Here is a 12,026-nt window from a genome sequence, read left to right as displayed (position 1 = left end):
CCTCACCTCAGGTGATCTGCCTGCCTCGGCCCCCAAAAGTGCTGGGATTACAGGTGTGGGCCACTGCGCCCGGCTCATAAGTGGCTCTAATGCTTGTTTCTTAACTGCTTCAGCAATGTTTCGTACATATACTCTATCAGTATTTCCTGACAATGGAGGCCATTTTAGTTTCTTCCTACATTTTTGTTTTCCATGTCAGGAAGGAAAAGTGGCTTTTCGTTTTTCACTATTAAGGAAGAAACCTTAAAAGGGAGTTTGATTGTAAAGGGCTGAATTAAGTATCATGATTTTTAAATCTCACTGAAATGATTGTAAAGGTCTGTCTTTATGTTTTAAATGTTTTTTTAATTGTGATAGTTTTTCTATAATTAGCTAATATTTCAAGGCATAATATATACATAGAACAAGGATAATGTATATAAATATTTCAAATGGTGACTTGAATTTTTTTGACCAACTTGTCAGATGTGATGGGGTTTATCTTTCTTTTAATTTCATAATATGGATGATGTAGATAGAAGGTAAAGTGTCAGCACTGCTGTTTTTTTTATTTTTTGCTTGTGCTTCTATTCTACCTACAGGCATTTTGTTATTTTGTAGAATCTTTTTAACCTAACACTTGTGCATTTTGTTGGGGTTGTTTGGTTAAATTAGTAAGATGAAATCCATCAGTTTATTTGACTGGGCAATCAGAAACAGCTGTATATCTGACATTGTAAAGTCAGTGGGGGCCCCATTCTCCACCCTTTTACAATATGGATCTTGCCTATAGAGTGGCTCACAGATCAGACAGTAACTCTGTCATAAGGACAAGGGACAGTTAACCACTGCCAGTCTTATTTGAAATATGTTAGTAAAACATAGTTTTTCTTAATTCTTAAATGAAATATAAATGGAAGATCTATTACTTACTTTAATACCACTGTGGATCATGTTGGGGACATCCTACCTTGAGTTAACTGGTTTACAGGGCTTTAATAATGTATTACTTATAATGTAGACCACACTGAATTTAAAAAGAAATTAATTTGGAAATATATCCATAAAGTTTTAAATTTCTTTTCTTTTTTCATTTGTCTGTGTTTAACTCTACAAAAGATAATGTCCTACATAAAATTACCTTTTACTGGCCGGGTGCATTGGCTCACGCCTGTAATCTCAGCACTTTGGGAGGCTGAGGCAGGTGGATCACCTCAACGTCAGGTCAGGAATTTGGGACCAGCCTGGCCAATATGGTGAAACCCTGTCTCTACTAAAAATACAAAAATTAGCTGGGCATGGTGGCGGGCACCTGTAATCCCAGCTTCTCGGGAGGCTGATGGAGGAGAATCACGTGAATCTGGGAGGCGGAGGTTGCAGTGAGCCAAGATCGAACCATTGCACTCCAGCCTGGGTGACAAGAGTGAAACTCCATCTCAAAAAATAAAATAAAATGTATTAAAATTACCTTTTCCCATATAGACACTGGGAAACTATTGAAATGTGTTGGTTTAATGTAGAACAAGAATATGGTTTGGATTCCTTAAGCTCTTTGATTAGGCCAAGCATAAAATATTTCTAATTACAATCAAGAACTTTTTGTTTCCTTTCTTTTTTTTTTTTGAGACAGTCTCTCTGTAGCCCAGGCTGGAGTGCAGTGGCGCGATCTTGCTCACTGCTGCCTCTGCCTCCCGGGTCCTGGTTCAAGCAATTCTGCCTCAGCCTCCTGAGTAGCTGGGATTATAGGCACGCGCCACCATGCCCAGCTAATTTTTGTATTTTTGTAGAGATGGAGTTTCACCATGTTGGCCAGACTGGTCTTGAACTCCTGACCTCATGATCCACCCGCCTCGGCCTCCCAAAGTGCTGGGATTACAGGCGTGAGCCACCGCGCTCAGCCTTCATGCATATTTTAAATTGTATTTTTATTTGACTTAGCATTCCTCTTTAAACTGATCTATAAATATTTCTTATTTAATTGAATCAAGCATGTATTCACAACATTCTTATACCTCACAAATTGTTTTTTCAGGTCTGGCACCTTGCCACTTTAAATTCTTTTTCAATGAAAAGCCCTTCTCTAACTAGTCTACCACCACAGATGTACTACTTCTTTTCTATTGCAGATGAAGTTGCGGAGAATAATGAACATGATGTCACTGCTACCGAATTAGATCCCTTCCTGACAAACTTATCTGAAAGTGAGATGTTTGCTTCTGAGTCAAGTAGAAGCCTAACAGAAGAGCAACAACAAAGAATTGAGAGAAATAAACAACTGGCCTTGGAAAGAAGGCAGGCAAAGCTGCTGAGTAATAGTCAGTCCCTAGGAAATGGTAAATTTTATGCCAAATTTTATATGCTACCATTAATATATCAAGGACATGTTGGAAATTTTAACTTCTCTGCTAGCCCCCAAAATAAAATACTTCTAGGAGTGGAAAAGTGTGATATTAAGTTTGTATATTTTAGAGACAGTGTGTGTGAGAGGAGAGAGAGAATGTCTGTGTTCCTTAAAGAATAAATGAATCCAAGATGGTTTTCTGGATAGCTGAGTACCTCTTAAAAAATTATTTTAATCACCTGGCCAGGCGTGCTGGCTCATACCTGTAATCTCAGCACTTTGGGAGGCCAAGGTAGGTGGATCGCTTGAGGCCAGGAGTTCAAGACCAGCCTGGCCAACATGATGAAACCCCATCTCTACTAAAATTACAAAAATTAGCCAGGTGTGGTGGTGCACACCAGTAATCCCAACTACTTGGGAGGCTGAGGTACGAGAATCCCTTGAATCAAGATGGTGGAGATTGCAGTGAGCCAAGATCGTGCCACTGCACTCCAGCCTGGGTGACTTGAGTGAGAGTCTCTCAAAAAAATGAATTTATTTTAATCACTTAAAATTGATTTTAAATTCTTAATAAACATTCTTCCCTGACTCCTCAAAGCATGTGCCATATACTATTACCTTTAGGACAATAATTATAATAATACATAAAGAAAAAAATAGGCCAGGTGCAGTGGCTCATGCCTGTAGTCCCAGCACTTTAGGAGGCCAAGGTGGGCCATCACCCGAGGTCAGGAGTTCAAGACCAGCCTGGCCAACATGGTGAAACCCCATCTCTACTAAAAATACAAAAATTAACTGTGCGTGGTGGTGTGCACCTGTAATCCCAGCAACTTGGGAGGCTGAGGCAGGAGAATTGCTTGAACCCAGGAGGCAGAGGTTGCAGTGAGCTGAGATCAACCCATTGCACTCCATCCTGGGCGACAAGAGCAAAACTCCATCTCAAAAAAAAAAAAAAAAGAGGCCGGGCGCAGTGGCTTACGCCTATAATCCCAGTACTTTGGGAGGCCGAAGCGGGTGGATCCCAAAGTCAGGAGATCGAGACCATCCTGGCCAACATGGTGAAAACCCGTCTGTACTAAAAATACAAAAATTTGCCGGGCATGGTGGTGTGTGCCTGCCTGTAAACCCAGCTACTTGGGAGGCTGAGGCAGGAGAATCGCTTGAACCTGGGAGGTGGAGGTTGGCGGTGAGCTGAGATCGGGCCACTGCACTCCAGCCTGGGTGACAGAGCAAGACTTCATCCCAAAAAAAAAAAAAAAATGCTTTTTTTTTGTGTTTTGTCACTTGGTTGTGAGCTGTACTTTTGAAAGTAGCTGTTTAATTTGCTTATCTGTAGCATTCCCTTCTCACTTCTAAAACTGCCTGAAAATTTGCTTTATTAAAAAATATATTATTACTACTATTTTTAGAAACGGTGTCAATCTGTCACCCAGGCTAGAGTGCAGGGGTGTGATCTTTACTCAGTGCAGCCTTGAACTTCTGGTCTCAAGCAATCCTCCAGCATTGGGCTTCCAAAGTGCTGGGATTACAGGTATGAGCCAGTGTACCTGGCCTAAATTTGCTGTTTTTAACACACATTGTGGGTTTGGAAACTACATAACCAAATTTGTTAAAACTATACTTAGAAAGAATTGCAAGTTGGTTTTGAATGAAGTAAGCAGGATTGCGTATATCTTTCTCAATTTCCAATTCAGTTTTTCCTTTCAAAATGGAAAAATAAGAATTATAGGCCCAGCACAGTGGCTCTTGCCTGTAATCCCAGCACTTTGGGAGGCTGAGGTGGGCAGATCACTTGAGCCTGGGAGTTTAAGACCAGCCTGGGCAACATAGTGAGACCCTGTCTCTACAAAAAAAAAAAAAAAAAAAAGAATTATAATAACTAGATACCATGTTGTAAATGAAGTTTCACCCAATATATTAACATTTTCAAGTGAAAATTATTTTGCCTACTTTTTTTTTCACTTAAGATGAATTTACTTTTTCTTTTTCTTTTTGTCTTTTTTTTTTTTTTTGAGATGGAGTCTTGCTCTGTAGCTCAGGCTGGAGTGCAGTGGCGTGATCTTGGCTCACTGCAACTTCTGCCTCCCGGGTTCAAGCAGTTCCTCTGCTTCAGCCTCCCAAGTAGCTAGGACTACAAGTGCATGCCCCCATGCCTGGCTAATTTTTGCATTTTTAGTAGAGAAGGGGTTTCATTATGTTGGCCAGGGTGGTCTTGAACTCCTGACTTAGTGATCTGCCCGCCTCAGCCTCCCAAAGTCCTGGGATTACAGGTGTGAGCCACCGTGCCCAGCTGAATTTACTTTCTTTTTTTTTTTTTTTTTTTTTTTTGAGACGGAGTTTTGCTCTGTCACCCAGGCTGGAGTGCAATGGCGTGATCTCGGCTCACTGCAAGCCCCGCCTCCCATGTCCACGCCATTCTTCTGCCTCAGCCTCCCGAGTAGCTGGGATTACAGGTGTCTGCCACCATGCCTGGCTAATTTTTTGTATTTTTAGTAGACACAGGGTTTCACCGTATCAGCCAGGATGGTCTTGATCCCCTGATCTTGTGATCCGCCCACCTCAGCCTCCCAAAGTGCTGGGATTACAGGTGTGAGCCACCGCCCCTGGCCAATTTACTTTTTCTTTATAAGTGGATGTTTTATTAGTACCATATGAGACATTACATGAAGATAGCATTATTTTTGATGGCAGTGGCTTCCTTGCTGTCAATATCAAGTATACCTGGCAGTTGGTATTTAAAGCTCACCTCTGTTTATCATATACAACTTAAAATTTGTCCAAATGGAAATAAGTACTTTAAAGTTTCTTATGGATCACTCTGACATAAAACCTAAATGCATTTGGTTTTTATTAGACCTCTTTCTAGTAGTTTTCATTTTTGTTTTTTTAGATGGGGCCTCGCTGTGTTGCCCAGGCTGGAGTGCAGTTGCTGATCTCGGCTCACTGCAACCTCCGCCTCCCAGGTTCAAGCGATTCTCCTGTCCCAGCCTCCCGAGTAGCTGGGATTACAGGCGTGCTCCACCATGTCTGGCTAATTTTTGTATTTTTTGTAGAGGCAGGGTTTCACCATATTGGCCAGACTGGTTTCAAACTCCTGACCTTGAGTGATCTGCCTGCCTCAGCCTCCCAAAGTGCTGAGATTACAGGCATGATCCACTGTGCCCGGCCAATAGTAGTTTGATTTTGAATAAGAACAGTTACATTTGACTGTGATCCAAGAGTGTGAGTTGAATAACATTCAAAACCATTTTGCTTTTTTTTTGGTTACAGGATCTCACTTTGTCACCCAGGCTGGAGTGCAGTGGCACGATCATGGTTTGCCACCATAGCCAGCTAATTCTTTTTTTTTTTTTTTGATGTTTTGTTGACATGGGGTCTCACTATGTGGCCCAGGCTGGTCCTGAACTCCTGAGCTCCAATGATCCTCCCACCTCAGCCTCCCAAATTGTTGGGATTGGGCCTGGCCTCTCTTGCATGTAAAATGGATCTTAATTGTATAAAAATGGGCTTATTGGCTATGCGTGGTAGCTCACGCCTGTAATCCCAGGACTTTGGGAGCCTGAGGCAGGTGGATCACCTGAGGTCAGGAGTTCGAGACCAGCCTGGCCAACATAGTGAAACCCTGTCTCTACTAAAAATACCAAAATTAGCTGGGTGTAGTGGCGGGCACCTGTAATCCCAGCTACTTGGGAGGCTGAGGCAGGAGAATCACTTGAACTCGGCGGAGGTTGCAGTGAGCCCAGATTGCGCCATTGCACTCCAGCCAAAGTGACGGAGCGAGACTCCATCTCAAAAAAAAAAAAAGATTTATTTAGAAGAAAGTGATCATAATTAACATTAAGTGATCATAGACTTCATTTTACTAAACTAAGCTTTTGAAGAGGTTTGTACTTATGCGGTAAGACTGGATCAGGTACTTATAATGAGTAATAATGGTATGATTTCTTTCAGGTATGTTAATGAATACACCCAGGGCACACACGGTTGAAGAGGTTAATGCTGATGAGGATCAAAAGGAGGAATCAAATGGATTAAACGAAGACATTCTAGACAATCCACGTAATGATGCTATTGCCAATACTTTAAATGAAGAGGAATTAAAATTAGAGGAAACACTGCTGGACCAGTCTTTTAAAAATGTGCAGCAGCAACTTGATGCTACATCCAGAAATATTACTGAAGCTAGATAAGTTTCCATTAAGAGAAAATATATCTGTTAAGTCATCATCCTGCAAGCTTGGCGTTACTATGTATTTTTCTTCTTGGAGTGAAAATCCTTAGGTAGTAAAACTTTTATAGATTATTGTTTAAAATCTGATAATCTGGTATTTATTTATAATTATGCTTGTCACTTTAGTTAAATCTATTTGTTCTCTTTAGTGTTTGTTTTTATATAGGTATTTCTTCATAAAATGATTAGTGGGTAATAAGCAGTCTCTGCTGCTGGTCTGTCATTGAATGCCTTGTTTTCACTAAGTTGGGAGGTTTTGTTTCTGTTTTTTACCGCTCCTTGTAAAGCAGGGCTAATCCATGGACAGTGTGCCCAGAGTAGTCTGGGTGAAGTTTTTGTTTTGTTTTGTTTTTTTGACACAGAGTCTCTGTTGGCCAGGCTGGAGTGCAGTGGCACAATCTTGGCTCACTGCAACCTCTGCCTCCCGGGCTCAAGCAATTCTCCTGCCTCAGCCTCCCCAGTAGCTGGGACTACACGCTCGGCTAATTTTTGTATTTTTAGTAGAGATGAGGTTTCACCATGTTGGCCAGGCTGGTCTCGAACTCCTAACCTCAGGTAATCCGCCCCCCTCGGCCTCCCAAAGTGCTGGGATTACAGGTGTGAGCCACCACGCCCAGCCTGGGTGAAGTTTTGAGATGTACATATATACTGAATATTAATGTCAATTTTTTAAAAGAAGTAAAAATTATCTTAAAAACTATCTACAGGCTTTATGGGAGTTTTTCATTGCTATATAGTTCTGCAGTTTACACTTTTGGTAAATACAAGATTTTTACATGTTTTCTAAGGAGTTACTTTAATAGTTAAAAGGTCACATGAAAGGCTGATATATTGCCTGGCCCTCATAGGTGCTAGGGTAGTTCAAAGAATGCTTTTTGGTAACTTACTGACTAGTTGGAGTGAAACTTGCAAAGTATCATGGGGAACATAGCATCTAGGGAGGATTTATAGGAAAGACTTTGCTTTTGGTGGAGGAGATTCCAAGTATTGGGAAGCACATGTACAATAATGATACAGTAATAAGATTGAGGGGATAAGGCAGATTTTAGGAATGCTGATTTTGAGGCTAGATGTGTTAGGGCCAAATCATGAGAACACCTGATTGGAGTTCTTCCTGCCAGGTAGAGGGAGTAGTTACAAATAAGAAAGGTTAGTGTTAGGAAAGGCTCTCCCACCCCACCCCCTCACCCCTACCCACAGTCACCCACCACTATTTTGTGTGTGTGTGTGTGTGTTGGTCTCACTGTCACTCAGGCTGGAATACAGTGGCCCAATCCTAACTCAGTGCAGCCTCAAACTCCTGGGGTTCAAGCAGTCCTCTTGCCTCAGCTTCCCAAGTAGCTGCGACTGCAGACATGTACCACCATGCCTGGCTAATTTTTTAATTTTTGTAGAGATGGTGTCTCACTATGTTGACCAGGCTGGTCCTGGACTCCTGGCCTTAAGTGATCTTCCATGGCACTTGGCCTCTCACTCTCTTTTTCCTTGGGGAAAGGGCAGAGTGATGGTGCTATAGTGGCTTCCATCTGCAAAGCCAGGACAGGCAGGCATCTTCTCTTCAGGCTGACTTCAGGTGGGGACAGGAAGTGACAAAGATGGTTTGATTGAAAAGCCAGGAAGTTAGCCCAGGCGTGGTGGCTCACGCCCGTAATCCCAGCACTTTGGGAGGCTGGGGTGGGTGGATCACGAGGTCAGGAGATTGAGAACATCCTGGCTAACACAGTGAAACCCCGTCTCTACTAAAAATACAAAAAAAAAAATTAGCTGGGCATGGTGGCAGGCACCTGTAGTCCCAGCTACTCGGGAGGCTGAGGCAGGAGAATGGCATAAACCGGGGAGGCCGAGCTTGCAGTGAGCCGAGATTGTGCCACTGCACTCCTGCCTGGGCGACAGAGCAACACTCCATCTCAAAAAAAAAAAAAAAGAAAAAAAAATTTAAGAAAAGCCAGGAAGTTGAGCACAAGGAGAACATCAAGGAGAACATCTGGGATGGGGGTGGAGGAGGGGTGTGTGGGCCTGCTGGGAACTGCCACAGGGATGGGCCAAGAGGCATGTGCATTAGGAGGATTGTGGCTAACTGCAGCCAATAGGGGATCAGCTAGAAGATGGAGAGCAGTTTCAAGAAGCCACCAATGCCTATAGAAACTGCTTCCTCAGGAGGGCCTGTTCAGGCTTCTGTCTGCCCTCACAAACTACATTAGATAACTGAGAAAGAAGAGTTAATTTTTCTTTTTTGAGATGGAGACTCGCTCTGTTGCTGTTGCCCAGGCTGGAGAGCTGTGGTGCAATCTCAGCTCACTGCAACCTCTGCCTTCCGGGTTCAAGCACTTCTCTGCCTCAGACTCCCGAGTAGCTGGGATTACAGGCACCTGCCACCACACAAGGCTAATTTTTGTATTTTTAGTAGAGATGGGGTTTCACCATGTTGGCCAGGATGGTCTCGATCTCTTGACTTTGTGATCCACCCACCTCAGCCTCCCAAAGTGCTGGGATTACAGGCATGAGCTACTATGCCCGGCCAATTTTTCTATTTTTAGTAGAGATGGGGTTTCATCATCTTGGCCAGGCTGGTCTTGAACTCCTGACCTTGTGATCCACTGCCTCGGCCTCCCAAAGTGCTGGGATTATAGGCGTGAGCCACTGCACTCGGCCAAGAGTTAATTTTTCTAGTGGGGTGTTTGCTGGCAAAGTAACAAGTTTCCAATAAGGGGAAGGCCAATGCACCTCATCAAAATGGGAGAGTGGGAAGGAAGGCCTGTGACAGAACTTTACCTGCGCATCCTACCACCGGCCCTGTGTCCTAATCCCAGCTAGTACTGGAGACAGTAGGTAAGGGTTGAGTCAAATATGAAATAGGAGTTTTTAAGTGGAGAAGTGGACTCAGGACTAAGTCTTATCTGAAAGTGACTGAAAATTACCTGACAGATGTCAGAGGGGCCTATGACCCAAATGTAATTACTGGAAAAATAAAACATTTGAAAGAACTGATTGGAGACAAGATAACCAATAATTTTGGGTTTATTAAACTTATTAGAAAGGGGCTAGCAATCTGCAGAGCCACCACTTACTGTCCACTCATTACTGAAAACTCTGTTTCCATAGTGACCTAATTATACTTTATTTAATGCAACTTTAATGAATAACTTTTTTTTTTTTTTTTTTTTTTTTTTTTGAGATGGAGTCTCGCTCTGTCGCCCAGGCTGGAATGCAGTGGCGTGATCTCGGTTCACTGCAACCTCCTCTTCCTGGGTTCAGGCAATTCTCCTGCTTCAGCCTCCCAAGTAGCTGGGAATACAGGCGTATGCCACCACGCCGGGCTAATTTTTGTATTTTTAGTAGAGACTGGGTTTCACCGTGTTAACCAGGATGGTCTCAATCTCCTGACCTCGTGATCCGCCCACCTCAGCATCCCAAAGTGCTGGGGTTACAGAGGTGAGCCACCGCGTCCGGCTGAGAACATTTTGCATATATGTGAAATAGCTACCCAGTCCTGATCGACTAGAGCACTGAGTGACACACATTAAATGTTAAGTTTGAAAAGACTGTAAAACATTCACATATGACAGCTCTTAGTGAAGTAAGAGCCTCTCATATTCCATAATTGTTTGAAACATCCAGGAGAGCTAGGTCCCGTATCTCCTCTAGAAGTGTGTATAGGCTCCTTCCCTTTGTTTGGCAATATTCTTGATATTCCTCCTGAATGATGTTTACTTTGACTTCTTGGGCAAGCTGAGCTTCTTCCACAGATTTAGTTACTTCTTTCACTAACTCACTCTTCAGCAAGGGGGAACTCTGATGAATAAGTTCTGTATTTGGTATCTTGTATGGTTTGTTACTAATTATTTCGAGTCTGGTTGTATCAGAATGGCAACGTGAGACCTGTATGGATATTCTTACCTAGCATAGAGAAGAAAATACATATTACTAAATCACATTATTTATTCCTTACATTTAAAATATTAATAGTACTTAATAGAAATACAGACTTACGGTTACATGGTCAAACAAATGGAACGTAACAGATTCCCCATCTGTTGTAGTAGAGGTAATTTTGTTTTGAAATCGTTGAAGGGATCCTGGTTTCCATTCAGAACAGCTATCTGGGCCACATGAGATGACTAAACCATCTTTATTTTTTAGATAAGCAGCACCTTTAATCCCAAACCTATATTATGACCAGAATATAAATCCAGAGACAATGTATTCTTAGTACACAGATCTTGTATGCTTATCTAGAATACTAGTTTTTCTCCTAGATTAAAAACAAATCACTTTTCCTGTGGTTTACCTCCAAGTATTTATTTCACCTTAGCAGATGGAAACAAAGTATTTTGCTGGATAAGACCCTAAAATGGATATAGAAGTGTATACACACACACACACACACACACACATTCCAGTCTTCACTTCTTTTTTTTTTTTTTTTGAGACGGAGTCTTGCTCTGTCGCCCAGGCTGGAGTACAGTGGCACGATCTTGGCTCACTGCAACCTCTGCTTCCCGGGTTCAAGTGATTCTCCTGCCTCAGCCTCCCAGGTAGCTGGGATTTCAGGCACACACCACCATGCACGGCTAATTTTTGTACTTTTAGTAGAGATGGGGTTTCACCATGTTGGCCAGGCTGGTCTCGAACTCCTGACCTCAGGTGATCCGCCCACCTTGGCCTCCCAAAGTGCTGGGATTATAGGCGTGAGCCACCCCTGGCCTCCAATCTTCACATTTATATACTGAATTATACATTACATTATGTACATATGATAACTAGTTGCTTAAATATTTTAATAAATTATATCTAATGTACACTTTGTGTTCTACACTTTTAACTATGATTTCTTATGCACCATTGCATTAGATGTAACATACCTTGGTATAAATACAAGCACACCATTTGCTCTAATTGAATAAATTACTCCATCAGATATGCAGCGCTCCTCGGTGGCAGGGTCTTTGTCTTTGAAGTACATGCACTGGAAGAGCTCAGTAGACTGCTTCTGAGAATGCTGTGCTGCCTGTAAGACGCACAACTCCAAAGCATTTTAACACTCCCCTGGCATTCCCCAAAGAAATGAAATTCATATTCATTCAAATGTGAGATTCTGTAAAACTATTAATATAAAAATTGTTCTCTACTATGAAATTAAATTACTTTTTGTGGGAACTTAACCATCTAGTATTATCTCCTTAAAAATGTCTTAGAAAATGAATTATTTTATAAAATGAAACTCATTTATAGTTCATGAAATTAGAGGTCAGCAAATTGGGGCATGTCCACCTTGGGTACAGGAAAAGTATTACACATGTCTTACTTGCATTTCTTTTCTTTCTTTTTTTTTTTTGAGATATGGAGTCTCACTCTGTCACCCATGCTGGAGTGCAGTGGTGCAATCTTGGCTCACTGCAATCTCCTGCCTCAGCCTCCGGAGTAGCTGGGACTACAGGTGCCTGCCACCACGCCCGGGTAATTTTTTGTATTTTT

General features: G+C 42.2%; 2 protein-coding genes across 15 annotated transcripts in view; one reads left to right on the top strand and one right to left on the bottom strand.

Annotated features, from left to right (window-relative positions):
- TIPIN (TIMELESS interacting protein) overlaps positions 1-7,251 on the top strand; it is a 51,651-nt gene extending 44,400 nt beyond the window's left edge. For all 6 annotated transcript variants that reach the window (XM_054451856.2, XM_054451854.2, XM_054451857.2 and 3 more), the window contains 2 exons: positions 2,106-2,312; positions 6,272-7,251. In XM_054451856.2, coding sequence (XP_054307831.1) covers positions 2,106-2,312; positions 6,272-6,510 — 446 coding nt within the window. In that variant the 3' untranslated portion in view covers positions 6,511-7,251. The remainder of the gene's footprint in view (positions 1-2,105; positions 2,313-6,271) is intronic.
- Positions 7,252-9,551: 2,300 nt separating this feature from the next.
- Positions 9,552-12,026, bottom strand: part of DIS3L (DIS3 like exosome 3'-5' exoribonuclease) — a 40,493-nt gene continuing 38,018 nt past the window's right edge. For 8 of the 9 annotated variants that reach the window (XM_063652304.1, XM_054451846.2, XM_063652301.1 and 5 more), the window contains 3 exons: positions 11,414-11,559; positions 10,542-10,716; positions 9,552-10,448 (listed from right to left, as the gene is read on the bottom strand). In XM_063652304.1, coding sequence (XP_063508374.1) covers positions 10,140-10,448; positions 10,542-10,716; positions 11,414-11,559 — 630 coding nt within the window. In that variant the 3' untranslated portion in view covers positions 9,552-10,139. Of the gene's footprint in view, positions 10,449-10,541; positions 10,717-11,413; positions 11,598-12,026 lie in introns of those variants that run through there. The other variant, XM_063652305.1, reaches the window with a different exon arrangement.

The sequence above is a fragment of the Pongo pygmaeus genome, chromosome 16 (genome assembly GCF_028885625.2).
Source record: "Pongo pygmaeus isolate AG05252 chromosome 16, NHGRI_mPonPyg2-v2.0_pri, whole genome shotgun sequence".
Classification (NCBI taxonomy): domain Eukaryota; kingdom Metazoa; phylum Chordata; class Mammalia; order Primates; family Hominidae; genus Pongo; species Pongo pygmaeus.
Note: the sequence above shows the minus strand (reverse complement) of the source record. Positions and strands in the feature narration are given on the sequence as shown.